Source organism: Mesoplodon bidens, assembly GCF_964165515.1.
Source record: "Mesoplodon bidens genome assembly, chromosome: 11".
Classification (NCBI taxonomy): Eukaryota; Metazoa; Chordata; class Mammalia; order Artiodactyla; family Ziphiidae; genus Mesoplodon; species Mesoplodon bidens.
The window spans coordinates 2,065,122-2,083,666 of record NC_138167.1 but is presented as its reverse complement, the minus strand read 5'-3'; the positions used below and the strand labels follow the sequence as shown (position 1 = coordinate 2,083,666).

Here is an 18,545-nt window from a genome sequence, read left to right as displayed (position 1 = left end):
TCTAAAAATGTTCAGACATGAGGTATAAAGGCTAGAGAATGGAAATGGCATCGGTTATCACAACAGCCACTCTGGAAGCTAAAATTCTATACTCGGGCAGATTGTCAATCAAGTGTAAAGATATTTTCAGTTACGTAAGTAGCAAAAATTTTGCTTCCCTTGCTCACTTTCTTAGGAAGTTACTGGAAGATATGCACGACCAAATCAAAGAGTAGATCCAGGAAGAAGACACAGAATCCACAGGCCTGTGGGGAGTGTTGCTTGGCACTAACCAGAACAGAGTGGACGGAAGGAAGGGACCGAGGAAGAACAAAGCCATGAAGTGGGCGCGAGGAGAAAGCAGAGTCCGGAGGCCGGGAGAGTCCTCCCGGGCGCCAGCTCTTCCCGAGGCCCAGCTTTCGTGCCGTAGCTGGCCTTGTGAGACACTCGACATCCTTGTGATAAATTCATCTTCCTGCTTAACCAGTTCACATTGGATTTCGGTCACTTGCAACCAGAATGTTCCTCCTGATACATTTGCTCCTCGAAGAGTTAGAACCAGCAGCATCGATATCACCTGGGAGCTTGCTAGAAATGCAGGCTCTCAGGCTTTCCCCAGACCTATTCAGCCAAATCTGCGTTTTAACAAGATTCCCCGGTGACTTATATGCACATTCACGTCTGAGAAGCACTGTCCTAATAGATCAACCTTGCGAGGTTGGGTGCTGGGTGGATTAAAGATACTGTCTAAAATACCTGACCGCATAGCCAGTCCTCTGCAAGGTATTCTGTAGATGATGATGGTGAGGATGCTGGTGGAGCTGGGACTACTTTGGGGTGACCATCTCGGGAAGCATCCCTGGGACCGTGGCACATGGTGCTCGGGACCAAATTACAAAGACAGGCGCACAGCAGAGAAGGCAGAAAGCATGTTTGTAGCAGGAAGCAGGTGACGGCTGTACTCCAGGAACCTGTCAGGTTAGTCAGGCCAGGTGTTGATGTGGGAAAGCATGAGGAACGCCACCTCTCAGGTGTGGCTGTGAGTGAGTGAGCCCGGGATGATGCCTGGCGGGTGGGCTGGGGAGGGGGCGAGGCTGAGCTAGGGCCACCTTCTCAGCAGAGCAGGTGTCCTGCCCCAGCACTCGGGAGCGGGTAGGGTTGGGATCGTATCCCACTCTTGGCAGGAGCAGGGCTGCCTGCACCACAGTTTTCCTGGCTCTGGTCCTCTTGGCTTTCAGCCACCTTCTTTGTGCTGAGGGTTCCGTTGACTTTCCAACGCTGAGCAAATTTGAATAAAAGCTGGGATTTTAAAGATTTTTAAAGGAAAAGGAGATGTGTCTGTAGGAAGCTGATGTCCCATCTCAGCCCTCAGGGTGTGTGGATAGAGGACATCCTCCCAGGTCTGTACCTCCCCAGGAGTTATTGGTCACTGTTTTCTAACCGTCCACCAACTGGACGGTCCTGTACTCAGTCCTTGACCGTCTCTACGGGAGAAGCGCCCAGTCCTCCAAGAGTTTGCAGAGCCCCCAGTCCTTTAAAACACCTGTGGGAATCTCGTCCTATCTGGAAGCAACAAACTCCACCATCAGCAAAAGGCTGTCCTGTGAAGGCCAACTGTAGTCACCACCTCTATAAAGGTCTGACACTTAGGAGCCTCAAACAGCCGCAGACACTTAACTACGTGCACTCTGTGCGCCAGGACTTTCCTAAGCACAGCAGCCTTGTGACCTGAAATACCATCTCGATCCCCATTTTCCAGATGAGGAAGCTGAGGCATAAAGGGATGAAATGAAGTTATGTAGCTCATGAGTGGCCGACTCCGACTCCAGCCCAGGCAGTCTGGCTCCAGAGCCCCTGCTCCTCAGCCTCTGTACTTGAGCCCCAGGCACCGGTGCCCTGGTGGGCAGGGATCTGCGACAGCTCTCCTGCAGACCGGTCCCTTTCCAGCCTTTATGCTGTTGGCCAACCAAGCTGGGGACAGTGCAGTGAGGGGTGGGAGCAGAGGCACTGGAGGTGGAAGATCTGAATCCAACTTGGGCACTGCCACTCGGAGAGGAAGGGCCCTGGTGCTGATGGGCAGAGGCCCGTCCTGACCGGGGCTCTCCAGGCCTGTCATCCCCTCTGGCCCGTGTCACCTAGGCCAGTCTCCGTCCCTTGCTGGCTTTCAGTTTCCTTGCATGTAAATGGACCAGTCGATCCCAGGGGTTCGGTCCACACGGTGCGCACGGAGGGGTCACTACACACACGGAGGTGTGTCCAGGTGCAGTGCTGAAGGGCATGGAGACCAGTGAGCACAGACCTCGCCTTTGCCGGTGCTCTTCATTGTGTAAATCCTTAGATTCAACAAGACAGTTATTATCTGGGTTTTTTGTTTGTTTGTTTGTTTTATTTTTGGCTGCGTTGGGTCTTTGTTGCTGCGCACAGGCTTTCTCTAGTTGTGGCGAGCGGGGGCTACTCTTCGTTGCGGTGTGCGGGCTTCTCATTGCGGTGGCTTTTCTTGTTGTGGAGCACGGGCTCTAGAGCATGCGGGCTTCAGTAGTTGTGGCACATGGGCTCAGTAGTTGTGGCTCGTGGGCTCTAGAGCACAGGTTCAGTAGTTGTGGCACACGGGCTGCTGACTCTCCTCCCACCCTGGACGTCACTGTGACCGAGAGCTGCGAGGTCCACCCCTAGTTCCTGCTCCTTTATCCACCCCCCGCCTCCCCCATCCCGACACCCAACAGGCACAGAACCAGTGCTGCTCAGGGACGGGCATCGGCCCCCCTGGCATCTCCTCTCTGGCCCAAAGCGCAGTGCAGGGCGGTGACTGCTCAGCCGCAAAACTGCCCTGTTCACCATGACTCATGACCCATCCATTCGCTGACGCCAAGCCTCTCGCCTGTCAAGTAAGTACTGGTGAGCCAGAAGCTTGTGGCTGAAGAGAAGGTCAGGCTCGCGGGGCCGAGAGGAGGGACAGTGGGCTTAGCCTCCCCCGCCACGGGTCCCGCCCAGCAGCCAGCACCTGCCCTGCATGCAGTAGGAGCTCCGCACGGCCTCACTGCTGGATCAGCTGCTCCCAACACAGCCGAGGGACGGGGTTGCCCAGCAGGAACACAGCGTGTGGGTCCAGTGCTTTCAGGAAGAGACTTCCGCTCCCCTAGGCAAGCAACCCGCGCTGGGGCTACAAGAACTGCAGCCCTGGAAACCACCTCTTTACAGGACCCCGTGTTATCACCCTGACTTCCACAACCTGGCCCAAGAAAGTCCTGTTCTGCACCCTGAATTAGGGGAGGGGAAGAGGCACTTCCTCGCCGTGGTGTAAGAGAGCAGAACGTTTAGACATCGCTGGTGTGAACTCGGCCAGCCCATCTTCCTTGGCAGGGCCCACGTTGACGATCTTCCCGTGCTGGCCACGCTCTTCCGTGGCATAACTTCCTCCCAAAGCCACAGTCAGGAGAGATAGACACCTCCCTGAGTTCCCAGGAGCCAAGGCCATATTGCCCCATGTAGGATGTTGTCCCCAGCATCTACTTGACCTCACAGGTTGTTGACTGGGTGCAGGACCACCTAGCTGGTCATCCTTTCCCCATCTCTCTCTTGCACCATGTCCACATTACCAAGTTCTGGCCGTTGAGAAGTTAGCAGCAGTGACTGTGCCCTTGGAAGGAAGGCCCATGCCTTCCCTCCCCGTCTTTCCTTGACTGCAGATGTGGACATTGTGGGGAGCCATCCTCACCCATGTGCACAAGGCAGACATCCTGAGGGAAGAGCTACAAGCAAGAGGAGCCTGGGTCCCCAACACTGGGGAACCACCGTATTATCCCTGGGCTGTTTGCACTGACACTGCTACCCACGGAGAGAAATAAACTGTCGTCTTGCCTAAGCCTCTATTCTCTGGGGTCTGGTTACAGCAGCCAAACATGTGTCCTGATGGACACAACCCCCGCTGGGCTGTCAGGCCAGTCACAACCTCCCCTGCTCTGAGGTCGCCCCCCCCACCCCGCCCCCCATCCACTCACCAGGAGGTAGCCTAGTGAGATCGTATCTACAGGATTATCACAGTGGCCTATGCATGCCTGGCTCCTCTGGCTGAGGCTGAGTGGACTCAGCATCCCACCAGGGCAGGGCCAATTAGATTCTCTCTCCCCTGCGTTTGGAAATGAGATCACGGTTGCCATGAAGCCTGTGCTGATGACGTGAACCGCGATGCGCAGGGAGGAGCAGGAGTGGGGCACAGGGAAGGAAGCCGCTGGGGCCGCAGGGTGTCCTGGCTTCTGCTTCCAGTGATGGGCCCCCTGATCGCCCTGCCTGTGGTTTCTGGGAATGACCCTGCCACCTGTAATAAATCCCCCTCCTGGTCTTCGATACTTCAGGTTCATTTCTGTCCCATAACCAGAAGCGCCTGAGTCTCCTCTGATCCTTATAAAGATCTGGGTATCCTTGTGAAATGGGGGCCTCCGCCTCTGCAGCCCCCCTACCCCTCACTTGGGGTGCTTTCATCATTGTGGCGATAGAAGTGTCAGAGGTGAACTAAATGGATGGGTAGATTGATTGCCTGATTGACTGGCCAGCAGACCAGTCCATGAACTGTCCAAGGGATGATGCTGGGGGTCCTCATGGAATCGCAGAATCGGGGTGAAAGGGACAAAAGGCACCAGGCAAAGTGTGGCCACGGAGGTTAAGTGATGCACCCAAAGCCACGCAGTCCAGTGGCTGAGCCTGGATGGGACCCTGGCCCTGGCCCTGGCCCCAGGGTTCCTCCTCACACCCCCTCCCCTGCCCCCCAGGCTGGCCTGATTTGGGTGCTCTGAGCCACCCACCTGCTGACGAGCAAACCCCACGATGGCTGTGTCTAACCTGCCATTTCTGCGTCTCCTAGAAAAATGCGAACAGATCCTTTTCTCTTGTTTCTGGGTCATTCTCTCTACTTCTAAGTCTCACCATGTATTTTAAAGAGTAAATGGCTTTTCCTCCACCGAAGGAGTAACGAGAGTGTGTCCACTGCGTGCCAGGCGTGGCGTGTGGCACTGTCCAAGGTGTTGTCTCATTTAAACCCTGCAAGTGGGGGGGAGGGATAAATTGGGAGTTTGGGATTAACACATACACACCACTCTATATAAAACAGATAAAAAACAAGGACCTGCTGTACAGCACAGGGAGCTCTGCTCAGTATCTTGTAATAACCTATAAGAGCAAAGACTCTGAGAAAGAATAGATGTATAAACTGGCATCTCTTTGCCGTACGCCTGAAACTAACACAATGTTATAAATCGGCTATACTTCAATTAAAAAAAACCCCCAAACCCTACAAGAACTCATCTTCCAGAAGAGGAAAACGAGGTCGAGGGAGGAGAAGCAGCTCGCCTGAGACGCGCGACTGGGGAGACGGTACCAGGGAGGGAGTCGGTGGTCTAGCGGGAACGGCGGGTCTTTGATGCCGGGTCGTACTCCTCCTGAAGACCCATCCCTTCTGTCTTTCTGCCTTTGCTTTCCAGCCTTCTCCAGGGGCACCTGCTCAGCAGAGCTGGGCTGTGGGCCCCAGGGCGGGCTGGGGAGGGAGGTGTGCCCGTGTCCGCAGGAGCCTTGGCAGGGGGCCCCTTCGCTGGCCACGTGCTGCCCTCTCACCTCCTCCCCCAGTCCTGGCCTCTGCCCGCGTTTCCCGCTCACCCGCGGCCACCCTCCCCCTCCATCCCCAGACGTCCTGACCGATTCCGCCTCCCTCTTATCCGCTACTCCGCAGCCGCCCGAGAGCTGCCTTCTTCTGAGAGGTCCTGAGTCAGCTCGCTTTTTCCTCAGACAAGGAGACGGAGGCCTCGGACCTCAGGGCCCAGCCTGCCTGCTCTTTTCGGGCTGAGTTTGCACCCAGAGCTGAGTCTATCTCTAGCTCAGGCTCCCCGGGGCCTGAGGGCAGGACTGTGTCTTCACACGCCGGGTGGCATGCAGTGTCAGCGCCCTGAGAACAGCACAGCTCTCAGGCAAAGACGAGGAAGCTGCCTGGCTCGGGAGGCTGTGGTCCAGTCCAAGGTCTTGACCTCTCCCGCTCACATGCTCACGCCCCTGACGTTACCACAGAGGCCAAGCAGGGACCCCAGGGAGGTTCTCTGAAGAATCAGGGGTGAGCAATGGTGTGAACGTGCAAAAGGTGTGTGTGTGTATGTGCATGCACGGAGGAACCCTTTCTGGTTTCACTGTGATGGTAGAAATGACAATCTATAGTTATCTCTCACTTTAGTGAGTGATTCTCAAAGGAGAGATGCAGGCCCCACGAGGAAGGCACATCGGAATCTCAGGTGATAGAGTGAACGTGGCAACTTAGTACGTTTATCAAAAGGAGCATGATTTTTTAAAAGGACTGATCCTGCCCTTTCAAAAGCTGTACCTGTCTCCTGTTCTTTTTTCTACTTGAAGAAACCCCACTTACCCTTCAGAGCCCAGCTCAACTGGGAAGCCTTCCTCAGCCCCGTAGGCTGAATCTATCCCTCTTTCTCAATCCTCCCAAAGCATCGGGTTCATCCCCCAGGACAGTGTGTACCATGGGGTAGTGCCGAGGGCTACGTGTGAGACTCAGCCCGTGGGCCGCGCGCTCCTGGATCACAGGAAATGTGCCCCACACAATTTCCTATACCTGCTTCAGTACCCGCGGATAGGCAAGAGCAGGCCCGGTTGATTGGTGTGGGTGTGGGGAGCACAGGGAAGGACTGGGCTGAAAAGTGCGGACTGCTCTCCGAGCCACGGGTATCCATCCTAGCGGGCCCCGTCTGGGGGTGAAGGGCTACAGAGAGCTCTCTTAATGGGATGGGCTAGAGGTAAACTGGTTTAAAAAGCTGATGAGAATTCCTGGGGGCAGAGGAAGTCCTCAGGAAGGTGAAGGACTGGTGCAAGGGGATTTCTGGGTGTGGAAACCCAGAACCACGCTGCCATGCTGAGTGGCTGCCCGGCTGAGACTGAAGCAAAGTCCTGCAGACAGAATAGTTCCAGGAGCAGACCTGGACTTCTCCAGGAGTCGGGGCCAGAGGAGGGAGGCGGGAAACAGAGGCAGTGATGAGGACCTGGTCATTGGGGTTGACTGTGTCACGCTGCATTGAGCAACTGGGTAGTGTACCTACAAATGACTAACCTCTCTCTGGTTTGTGCCTCAAGATGCCTTGCGTTCTGCTGATTACGTATGGGTTGCACTGCAGGGAAAAGGAATATGTGTAGGTTCACGGGCCTGATCTAGGGAGGACCCGTGTCTGGATCCGTGGGCAGTAGCAGCACAAAGTTTTCAGGGATGGAATGCCGGGAAATCATCCGTACGCGTGCTCTCTTCAGGACGGTGGAAGTGTACGCTCCGGTCCAGGGCAAATGACAACGACAGTGTTACAGTTTCACCAGGAAACCCACCCCCGCCCTGTCCCCAAATAGGAAGGAGGTCAAGGTGCCAAGATCGGGGGCCTCTTAACTATGACGTGGGCCCATCTCGCAACTTCTAAATTAGAAGCAAGACTTGTGAACGGTGCAAGGAAACTGCACGGTGCTCTCCTTCCTCAAATACCTTTAAGATTTGTCCCAAATGGAACACCCTTCCCATACAGCAGCCTCTTCTTGACCTAATCCTGGAGATGAGAATCCCTAGTTATGCCAATAAAGGATTAAAAATCCCCAGGCGCTTGCCTTCCAAGATGAATGTGGCAAGTCTCTGGCACTTGCAATGCTCAAGTTGCCTGCATTTCATGATGAGTGTGGTCACCCCTGCTCTTGTCCTGGGTCCCCTAACCTAGGAAAGCTGTTGTTGTGAAGCCTGGCACATGCCTAGATGGCGTCAGGAGAAAGACGCTAGGGACCAGCGTGTGCCCCGCACAGGCTCCCCGGGCTCCCTCCCTTGAAGCCAAAGCCCCGGCTGAGCTGAGAAACCATGCCTGACACCTGCTCCCCAGAACCCACTGCCCACGCCCCTCTACCTCCAGACCTGTCTTCACGACAGCTGCTGAGGCCCGTGACCCGGCCGAAGCACAGTTCACCTCCCCTTCCCTCCTGGGCGTGTAATGAAGGGGTGTCTGTGAAGCCCTCCAGCTCTTCGGGATGACAGGACCAGTCTGGCCCCTGTGCTTTTTCTCCCGGGTCCCTGAGTCTCCAAGGAGATGACTGCAGGCGGAGGCTTGCAGGGTGTCCCTGCCCGCCCATGGTGTCGGCGTGTTCTCTGTCCCCTGCTTGCACCCCAGGATGTTCTGATTTCCTCACCCCAGCTCTCTGTTGAACCACAGAAGTTGGGCAACTGCCCTGGGTCCTCGGAACTGGCTTCTGCTTCACAAGTTGATCTGAAGCCACTGCTGTCCAGAGGCCTCAGTCGCTACCAAGCCTGGCCGTCCCTGACTCTGGCTTCTCCTCTGGGTGTCACGGGTCAAAGACCCCCCACGTGGAGGCAGCGCTGTGCTCTGGGCAAGAGTGCAGGCTCCGGGTCACCCTTCCTGAGTGTAAACCTGGCTCTGCTGTGGGCTAGCGACCTTGACCTTTACCCCCTGTAAAACGAGGTCCCAAAGAGTTCCTCTCTTACAGAGATGTTGCGAGGTTTAAAGGAGATGATTTTAAAGTGTCTAGCCTTGAGTAAGTACAGCGCAGTGGTTTTCTTATCTAAGAAATGTTGTCAATTGTAGCTCTGCGGTCACCCGATGGATTCTGGTCAGCAAGTCTTCCTGGGATGACCCAGATGAGTGGCTTTTCCTGCCTGACCCAGGGCTTTTCCTGCCGCAGGGCAGCTGACTTCCTTCCTGTCCTGGGGGACAGTATATAAAGTTGTAGAAGAGCTGCCCCGAGGTCACCTGACTTGCCTCTCCAGATGGTACATGATGTGGGTATAGAGGTCTTACATCACCTTCTTAAGGGTCACCTCGTTTTCCTTTGCCCAATTTAGGTGATTGTATAGTTTAACTTGGTCACCATTTTCAACGTCTTTCTGGAGAGAAGAATTAGACTCTGCCACATTCTAGCAGGAGGCTCGGTCCCAGCGGGGCCCGGCGCATGCGAGTCAGAGAACTGGGGCCCGTGGAGGGGTCACAACCGGAGCTCCCTCCCTCCCTCCCTGCCTTCCTGGGGTGAGGGCAGCTTCGTGAAGGACCCAGAGCCTGAGTCCGGTTCTCTTTTCCTGTCCAGCGCTGGGCAGAGCTGCAGGGTGCGGACAGGAGCCACATGTAGCAGCTCTTTTTTCTGTGCCCTTCGCCGGCCCAGGTCCCCGCTGCTGTTCCCACTCCCTCTCTCCCCTGACAAGAACTGTCAGGAGAGAGAACAAAGCAGGCTGGAAATGGCCCCATATCCGCTTCCTCACAGCCTCCTCGGCTTTCTCTGCTCCCGCTTGTGAGAAGGGATTGAATGAGAGCTGCCATGTCCCTTTGCAAGAGGCCTCCAAGCTCTTGGCTCAAAACCTCCAGAGCCACACTTGCGTGTTATTTGCATATAATTTATATATTAGCGAGATTGTTCCTTCAGATGCTCCACTGACCTCTCCTGTGGTGAAGTAAGAATCCTTAAAAGGGTGTGTATTTGCTCCTGGCTTCCAGGAACCTATGGTTTCTATTGGGACATTCATTCTCAGCGCTGTCATTCTGGTTGGGTAACTTAGGTAAATCTGACCATTCATCTGGTCTATAAAATGGGAATAATAATCCCTGTCTTCTACATGGGGTTGTCGTGAGGATTTTTAAATTGAGTTAGTAGCTGTAACATCATTTCATAAACTGTAAAGAAGAGGTCAAATTTTCAGATGTTTTTGTTATTAAAATTATTCAGTGAATAATAGTACTGCAGTAAAAGGTAACTTTTAGACTACCAAAAGGTAACTTTTCCAAAGGTAACTAGGGGAGAATCTGACTTACTGATTCATCATCAAACTGAGTAAAGGCCCCTGTGTCCCCGCCGCCGCCGTGCGCCCCAGTTTTCTAGGGCGCTGGATGGCGGCAGCCCTATTCTGTCTACAGGCCTATCCCAGCGCATGGGAGCTCCTAGCTGGACGATACCGAGGCTCTGCCCTGACTGTAGTGAGGTTAAAAATCCTGGGGCAGTCGGTGTCGGGATGGGGGAAGCAGTGGGGGAGGTGTTGAGAGGGCCGTGTTATTTTAGGGCCCTAGAACATTACTGCAGGGAGGAGTCTAGTGCTCAACGGTGCCCAGCCCCTCCACTTTACAGATCAAGAAACTGAGGTTCAGGGCTTCCCTGGTGGCGCAGTGGTTGAGAGTCCACCTGCCGATGCAGGGGACACGGGTTCGTGCCCCGGTCTGGGAAGATCCCACGTGCCACGGAACGGCTGGGCCCATGAGCCATGGCCGCTGAGGCTGCGCGTCCGGAGCCTGTGCTCCGCAACGGGAGAGGCCACAGCAGTGAGAGGCCCGCGTACCGCAAAAAAAAAAAAAAAAAAGAAAAAAGAAACTGAGGTTCAGGGAGGTGTGTGGCTGGCTCAAGACTCCCGCAGGCCTCGGTTAGCGGTCTGGGCTGACCCAGCGAAGGTCCAGGGGACAGCACCACGGCCAGGGGCCCACTCAGTCACGGTGCCAGAGAGCTGGGCTTGGGGGAGACAGGGGTGTCGGAGCAGAAGCTGAACTGCCTCTTACCCCGAGACGTCCCGTCTCAGTCTGCAGAGAAAAAGAGGCTCTCAGCCTCCCAGGGTAGCAAGAGGCAAACGCACTTGGTTCACAAGAGCCCTGGAGAAGTGACAGGAGTGGAGGTGACCACGCCTTCCTCGTCTCTGCTTCTGACCCACGGCCCTGGGCTCCGGAGCCGCGGAGAAACAGGTCTTACGTCTTCCAGGCAGAGCCACGGGGGCCCCACAGACAAAAGGTCCTCGGAAAGGTCAGGTTTCTTTCTGAAAAGGGGCCAAAAACAAACCCCAGCAGGTTCATGAGCCTCATGGGGAGGGGGTAGGGAGTGGGGAGCCCGTAGCATCTGGAGCGAGCAGTAGCCCAAATGATATGTCCTTCTGGAGGGAGGACATTTGTTCTCAGCACCATCGGATTTAATTCAGCAAGTTCTTATTTGCGGGCCATGGTGTGTCCAGCCCCGAGCCGGGAGCTTGGGCCTGGGGAGACAGAATACGTCTAAGACTTGGCCCCTGCTTTCAAGGAGCTTGCTGGGGTGTAAGACTCTCACGCATGAGTCAGAAGAGACAAAAGGCAGAAGCTGTGTTTAAGGCCAAAGAGAAGATGCTTCGGAAGGAATGAAAAATCAGTGTGGAAGCACGTGGTTCTGAAGGGCTTCCTGGGGAAGGGAAGCCTTTACCTGGGCCCATTCCCTTTAGTTAGTAAGCGAGCTGGGGAGGGGGCATCTTAGGACGGAGAGCGGCCTGAGCAGAGCTGGGAGCGAGCAGAGGCACTGACCCTCTCCAGCCTCCTTTGTCTGTGACTTTGAAAGGCTCAGCGCCTCCGCCCTCAAGGGTGGAGTATCGTCCCTGGAAGGTGTGGCGAAGATACCCCCTGGCTCCCGGAAGAGAGGGGCTTCTGAGTTACTGCTAAGCTGCGCCTGGGTTTAGAATGATTCCCTGAGCGCCGGGGTAGCAAAATAAGTTAGTCCTAAAGTGGGACCAAGAATCCAGAGCCCAGCCAGCCTCACGTGCCGCAACATTGCAAAGCGGTCACCAGCTCGGGGTCTGGATTTAGACTTGGCTTTGAATCCTCTCTCTGAAGCCTTCAGTGACTGTGTGACCTTGTCATTACCTCTTTAAACTTCCGTCTCCTCCTCTGTAAAATGCAGATGATAAAGATAATACGTAACTCTGTTGTGAGGACTGAAGGAGGTGGGCTTTCCCAGCCCATCCACCCTCAGCCCATGGCGGCCATCGTCGGGGCTTTGTGGTCTAGTTTGCTGCCAAGGCCTGGCATTACATGGTTGACTCTCTTCTCTGATTGTTTCCCAGACCCCGCAAGCCCTGAGGAGTCCTTCCTCCCCTCAGGTGCCCTTCAGAGGCGTCTTAGTGCGGGGAGCAGATGTGGGAGGGGGGGCAGTCCCAGGGCTCATGGGAGACTGGGTGCCCTAAGAGCACCCCACAGAGAGCCCAGGAGATAGTTAGGGGACCTGGGTTCTGTAATGAAGCGCTTCGTTTTCTAGACCACAGTTTCCTCAACTGTGAAGTGAAGAGCTGAAATTAGACCAGTGATTCCCGCTTTGTGAGATAGGGGAGGGTCCTCAGTTACAGTAGGGGGTCCTTGACACTACCTGCACACTAAGCATTGCCTCTAGACCAAATAAATCACCTTGCAGGTAGGTGCTGTGCTGTTTTCCAAGCACACAGAGATGCTGCTGTAATTTTAAAAGTACATATTAAAAGGATTATTGAATGCCCTGTAGCTTTCTGTCAGCATGTAGCTTTTCATTCGCGGACACTAAAAGTCCAGTGACAATTACTTGGAGGAATCCAGAGGAGTTTTTGAAGCGTTTAAGGGGTACAAGCTTGAGGAGTTTGGCTCCTATGGGATCAGATGAAGGGCGTGCTCAGCCTTGCCTGGACCGGCTCCTATTCCGGCCTGACAAACGAGCCCCCTCCCCTCCTGGCCTCGGTGCCCTTGCACAAGGAGCAGAGAGTGGAGTAGGCGGTCCTGTGGCCGTGAAGGCAAGATGGAAGGATGGGGACAGGTGAGACGGGCGGTGTTACTGGAGGGGAGGAGGACAACTTTTATAAGAAAACCCCGGAAAGCCTCAGCATGCTGCCCGTTTGAAGGTCTTTTTTAAAAGGTGGCCTGTCACTTCCCTGCATTTGTCATTGTTTCCCACTGCACACATGTTTGCAGCACATGGGAAATGGGAGGAGTTGGAATGTCCTACAAATTCCCCTGACACTCAGTTCCCACCTTTATCCTCTAGAAAAATGCTTTGTGTTGTTTTGTTTAACTTTTCAGGAGGTCACAGACCTATTAAGAATCTGATAAAGGTTACAGACCCTTGTTCCAGAAAAAAATGCAGCCACACCTACCCGTACATGGATAATTTTCACACATAGTTTCAGCGGGTTCACCATCCCCTGAATTCCCCGTGGACCCCGGGTGAGGAGATCCTGCTCTCACGTGGGTTGCTTTCAATAAGTTTACATTTACCTTCTCCTCGTTTTCCACAGACCTAAGCCCTGAAGTCCCACAAGACTTTTAATGGGACCTCAAAGCGTCCCATTTCCCAACCTGCTATTACAGGCTCCTTAAGTTTGGAAAGACACGTCAGGCTCAGGCTGCGTGCTTTAAGGTGGAGCATCGCATGTGCAGACCTCACCTGGAGGCTGGGCTCTCTGGGCAGCAGGTGCAAGGTGAATGGAGCCAAGAAAGGGGCCGGGGAACAGAAACCATCTGAGAGGCAGGACCCCTCCCCCGACAGTGCCGTTTTTATACATTTCTACCCTCGAGACTGTGGGCCTGCAGCCCTGTCATCCCAGAAATGGAAAGCTGGTCTCATCTCTGAGAAGGATCCCCAGCTCCCAGGGCCCCCCAACCCCGCCCAGGTGCAGCTCCCCTTTCACCTTCAGATCCTGTGTAAAGACGCGTGTTCTGGGGCTCATCCTCCTGCTGAGACAGCCCTCTCAGCATGCTCAGTGCTGGGAGACCCCGAATGAATGAGCTCAAGTCAGGGAGGGGCTTTTCCTGTCCACACAAGACATCGCTCTGAATCTAAAGGCCCAGTGGTCATTTATCAACCCGGGCCCAAGCTCGACTGGCCCAAGAGCATCCATCCTTAGACTTAGTTCACATCCATCATATGCCCCGGGATGAGTGAGGGGGCAGGACGTCTGGAGGGGCTCAGAGGAAAACCAACCGGCCCACCAGGGAGAGTCTAGGCTGCCGGGCTTGGCGAGGGTGCCACAGTTCACACCGGACAAGGGAGGTACATTCCCCAAATACCAGGATGTTGGGTAATATTGCAAAGAATGAAATTCATTTCTATTACAGCCTTTCCTCTCCCCCACCCTAAACTCTAGTCCCATCCTTTTCCTGAACAATGTGCTGTGCAAATGATGCATTGTTCTCCACAGTCTCACCCTGCTGGGTTCAATTCTGTCCCAGCTTTCTAGGACCCTAAACATATACTTGTCTAGATATCTTTGCAAATCGTGTAATGGTAGGAGCCCCTCGAAGGCAGATTGGCAGGGGAGGACCCTACACATTCAGATCCGCCCACTGAATTATTTTATTCTTTGATTTTAAAAATTAACTTATCCAATAAATATTTATGGAGCGCTAATCAGGTTAGGATGCTAGGATATGGAAGAACATAAAGATATACTAGGGGTCTTCCCTGGTGGCACAGTGGTTGAGAGTCCGCCTGCCGATGCAGGGGACGCGGGTTCGTGCCCCGGTCCGGGAAGATCCCACATGCCGCGGAGCGGCTGGGCCCGTGAGCCCTGGCCGCTGGGCCTGCGCTTCCGGAGCCTGTGCTCCGCAACGGGCGAGGCCACAGCAGTGAGAGTCCCGCGTACCGCAAAAAAAAAAAAAAAAAAAAAAAAAAAGATATACTAGGATATGGGAAAATAGAAGACCAAATGAGATTTGGATTCTGCTTTCAAAGAACTAGCTGTCCACTGGAGAAAATAAGATGCATAAATAAATACATGTTTTTAAAATATATAAATAAATATACTCTAGCTTAGTAATTGTCTGTCACATAGCAAGTGACATTTCAGCGGGACCTTGAAGGGTGGGTAAGAGTTGGAGAGACCAAGATGAGGAAGAGATTCTAGGTGGACGGAGTGGCCTGAGGCGATCAGAAGCAGTGGTGGTGAGGGCACACGGAAGAGCAAACAGTTCTGTTTGGCAAGAACACGAGGGAGGGGGCAGAAAGGAGGCTGGAGAGCCTGGACGGACCTGGCCCCGGGGACCTTGAATGTCAGGCTTAAGAGGAGTTTGGGATTTTTAGGGGGATCACTGAAGGTTTCTGAGCAAAGGAGTTCATGATGATCATAGCTGTATCTTAGAAAGGTTAATTTGGTAGTTCTGTGGAGGCTAGCTTGGAGAAAAAGTTAAAAAAAAAAAAAAGAAGAAGGAAGAGTCATCTAGAAGAGACTTCTACAGGATCCTCTTCCACCAAGATGCTCTGGTCAACTAAGCCAAAAGTGACCTTGACCTCAGTTTTCATTGGTGCTCAGTCTGAACCTCTCAAGAGAACAGCAGACTCCAAGGTCCAACAAACCTGGGCTTGAATCGTAACTCTGCTACACATTAATTTCTCAGAGCTTTAACCACCATGTGTGGAGTGGGGATAATTATATCCAGATTTGCTATAAAGATTAAATGAGGTAAACTCTATTAAAACGTTTATTAGGGGCTTCCCTGGTGGCGCAGTGACTGAGAGTCTGCCTGCTGATGCAGGGGACACGGGTTTGTGCCCCGGTCCGGGAGGATCCCACATGCCGCGGAGCGGCAGGGCCCGGGAGCCATGGCCGCTGGGCCTGTGCGTCCAGAGCCTGTGCTCCGCAACGGGAGAGGCCACAACAGTGAGAGGCCCGCGTACCGCAAAAAAAATAATAAAATAAAAAAATAAAATAAAATAAAACATTTATTAGCACAGATGCAAAGGGTAAGCAGTTAATAAATGGTTGCTAGGATAATCATTATCACACAGCTCACGTTGTAGCTATGTGTGTCTAGAGCTAGAATCATCTCCCGTATGGGACTGTAAGCTGCTGGAGGGCAGGAAGCCAGGTTTTGTGTGTGTGTCTTTGGTGCTTACATAGCTTCTTATACTAAGCAGGCGATCAATGAATATGAAAGAAATAGATAACATGATAGGTGAGTAACTAGCACATGAGCAAGGTTTTCATTAAGCTTCAGGGAATCTGTCCCATGAATGAGGACAGATATTTTCTTGCCTGAAGTGCTCTCTGTTCTCAGACGTACAACCCCTGTAACTTGGCAGATATGGTAAGAAATCCCGATGATGCTGGAGGCTGGTACATCTGGGGGAGGTTGAGTCTGTCCTCAAGACGGAACATTCCTGGTTCCAGGCGCTGTTTGTGTCTCCCTGGTCCTGGTAAGCATTAACCTGAAGTTACTATGGCTTCTGGGCCTGTTCCCAGTGGGCCTACGTCACATAAGGCCTCCTAAGGCCTAGCTGGATGCCTGCCTGGTCTGGGCTGGGGGCAGGCACGGGGTTAGCAAGGAGGCAGTGTGAGCTAGAAGTCAGTACAGAGCAGTGTCTGGGCCCTGCCTCCTGGACTCCTTTCCCAGTTCTGTTGCCCCAGACCTAAGGATTCGTGGGCGACCCCCTCTCCTCTGTGCTGCTCAGCCTGTTGGCCACAGCCTCCCTGGACACTGAGCGCTCACGACCTCCACACAGCCCCACCTACAGAGGCCGCGACACACCAAGGGCTGCAGGGCTGTGAGGAGGGATGAGACGAGGTGCCTGCCTCTGGGGGTTTCACTCCCGTTGGACGGAGAGGGCGAAACCCTGGGCAAATACGGCACAGAGGCTAAGAGCAGAGCAGCCGAGTCAAGCAGCCTGGTTCACACGCCGGCTGTCTCGCGAGCTGACGCTGGGCAATCATCTAACCTTCCTGCGTCTTAGTTTCCTTATCTGTAAAGTAGTAATAATAGCGCTTACATTACAGGAGGAGTGTCACAGGTCAAATAGTCCACGTAAAGTTCTTAGAACAGGACCAACACACAGCGAGTACCCCTCAATTGTTTATTATTACTGAGTTAAATAATACCATCAGACCTGAAAAGCAACATATGGCAGGAAGGAGTTTTCCAGGCCACCCCTTTAGAATCTAAGCTTCTTGATAGAAGATGACCTTTCCTTCTAGAGATGTCCCTCAACACCTCCCCCCCGGTGCCTTGCAGTCAAACGAGTTCTCCAATATTGGGGGACGTATAATTAAGTAAATTCCTAATTTCCAAGTGAATGGAACAGGTACCTAGGAAGCTTAGGAGAGTGAGACTGGTGGTGTGAGCTGGGCAGGCAGGGAGGGCTTCATGGAGGAGGTGAGACTGACATGGACGTGACAGATTTAGGTAGGATTTGGATGGACAAAGTAAAGCAAAAGGACTCAGATTGTAAAAGCCCAGAGAGGACTGGGGCTTCAAGAGAGGCAGGGGCAGACTTAGGGGACATGGCTGTGGCCCTCCACACACACCGAGGGTGGCGCCAGTGAGCCCGGAGCCTGGGCTCTGAGTGCGGGGCCAGGCCTGGAGGCGGAGCCAGAGTCTCTGGGGCGGATTTCGGGCCCAGTGACAGGAGCCCATCAGCGAGCTGCTCGAGGGACCCTGGCCAGAATCTCTGTCAGTCGGCAAGGCCAAGTTCTTTTTTTTTTTTTTTTTTTTTTTACTCATTTAGTATTAGTCTTTATTTTTTTATCTTTGAATTTTATTTATTTTTTTATACAGCAGGTTCTTATTAGTCATCTGTTTTATACAAAGTAGTGTATCTAGGTCAATCCCAATCTCCCAGTACATCCCACCACCACCCCTGGGTGTCCATACGTTTGTTCTTTATGTCTGTGTCCCTCTTTCTGACCATAAGGCCAAGTTCTGTCAGTCCTCCAGCTCCTCTTTCACACCCCACGCCAGACAGGAGGCCGCCCAGCGCGAGGAGTGGCCGGCCGTATCAGAGGCCTGCAGACCCCTCCACAGCTCCCTCCGACCCCGGGCTGAGCTGGCGTCCCGCTCGGGGTGGGGAAGTGCCCCCGGGCCCGAGCCTGTGACAGGCCTCTGTGTCATGGCCCTTTCCACGAGGGAGAGTGGGGAGCGGGTTTCTCCCTTGTTGCGTATTTTCTGGGAGCCTCTCTGGGAGTCTCGGGCCCTCCCAGAGGCTGGGAGCCAGGCCCTTCCTTCCCTGCACGTCTCCTCCTGGCGTCACCCACACACAGTGGACACGCTTGCTGTCCACTGGGCAGAAGGACTGGCACAACAGTTAATAGCATTTCCTCAGTTTACAGACAAAGAAAGAGAACGTATCATTATGGTGCTGCTTATGTGCTATAGGTCAGTGCCCGTCCTACACAGCCGTCCGGTAAGGTAGGTGCCACTGGTGAGGAGCTTGCCCAAGTTCACACAGCTAGTAAGCAGGTCTCACAACCAGCAACGTGGGGTTTGAACCCAGGCTGTCCAGCTCCACTGGCCGCTGTGCCAGCTGGATGGAGAAAGCACAGGTCTGCAAAGCGGGCAGTAGCTCGCCTTCCCGGTCCGTCCATACAGCGAACCGAGGCTCACTGACCATCTAAGTGATGGACAGGCTCTCTCCAGCCCCTCAGAGAAATTGGACCAAACTCCTCCCAGGCTCCTTCCTCAGGAGACTGAGTGCTCCGGGGCTGCCTGCCTGTGAGGCTTTAAAGAAAATGGTAAACGCCTGAAAATAGAGCTTTGAAGGAAAGTGGCTCTCCAGTCACAGTTATAGCCAGAGTGGCCCTCTGGCCTGTACTAGCAGGATAGCCAGTTCTAAATAGAGCAGGACGCCGACCCTTCCCTGCGTGGGCGTCCTCACTCAGGGGCTGTGCGTCTGGGCCAAGGGCCCCCTTCCGAGAGACCCCAGCTCAGCCTCTTCCCCTCCCGGGCGGGGAGCAGCCAAGCCACCCACCCATGTGAGGGCGGATCGGCTTTATGCCTGACGTTCTGGACCGTGCATCTGAAAACATTTAGGCATGCCTCAAC

At 53.9% G+C, this 18,545-nt stretch overlaps 1 protein-coding gene across 1 annotated transcript in view; it reads left to right on the top strand.

Moving 5' to 3' along the window:
* LOC308625168 (uncharacterized protein) overlaps positions 1 to 18,545 on the top strand; it is a gene marked incomplete at its 5' end in the record, with an annotated part of 133,182 nt that overhangs the window by 29,736 nt on the left and 84,901 nt on the right. Inside the window, one exon of the mRNA XM_081249108.1 lies at positions 15,814 to 15,927. Coding sequence (XP_081105234.1) covers positions 15,814 to 15,927 — 114 coding nt within the window. The remainder of the gene's footprint in view (positions 1 to 15,813; positions 15,928 to 18,545) is intronic.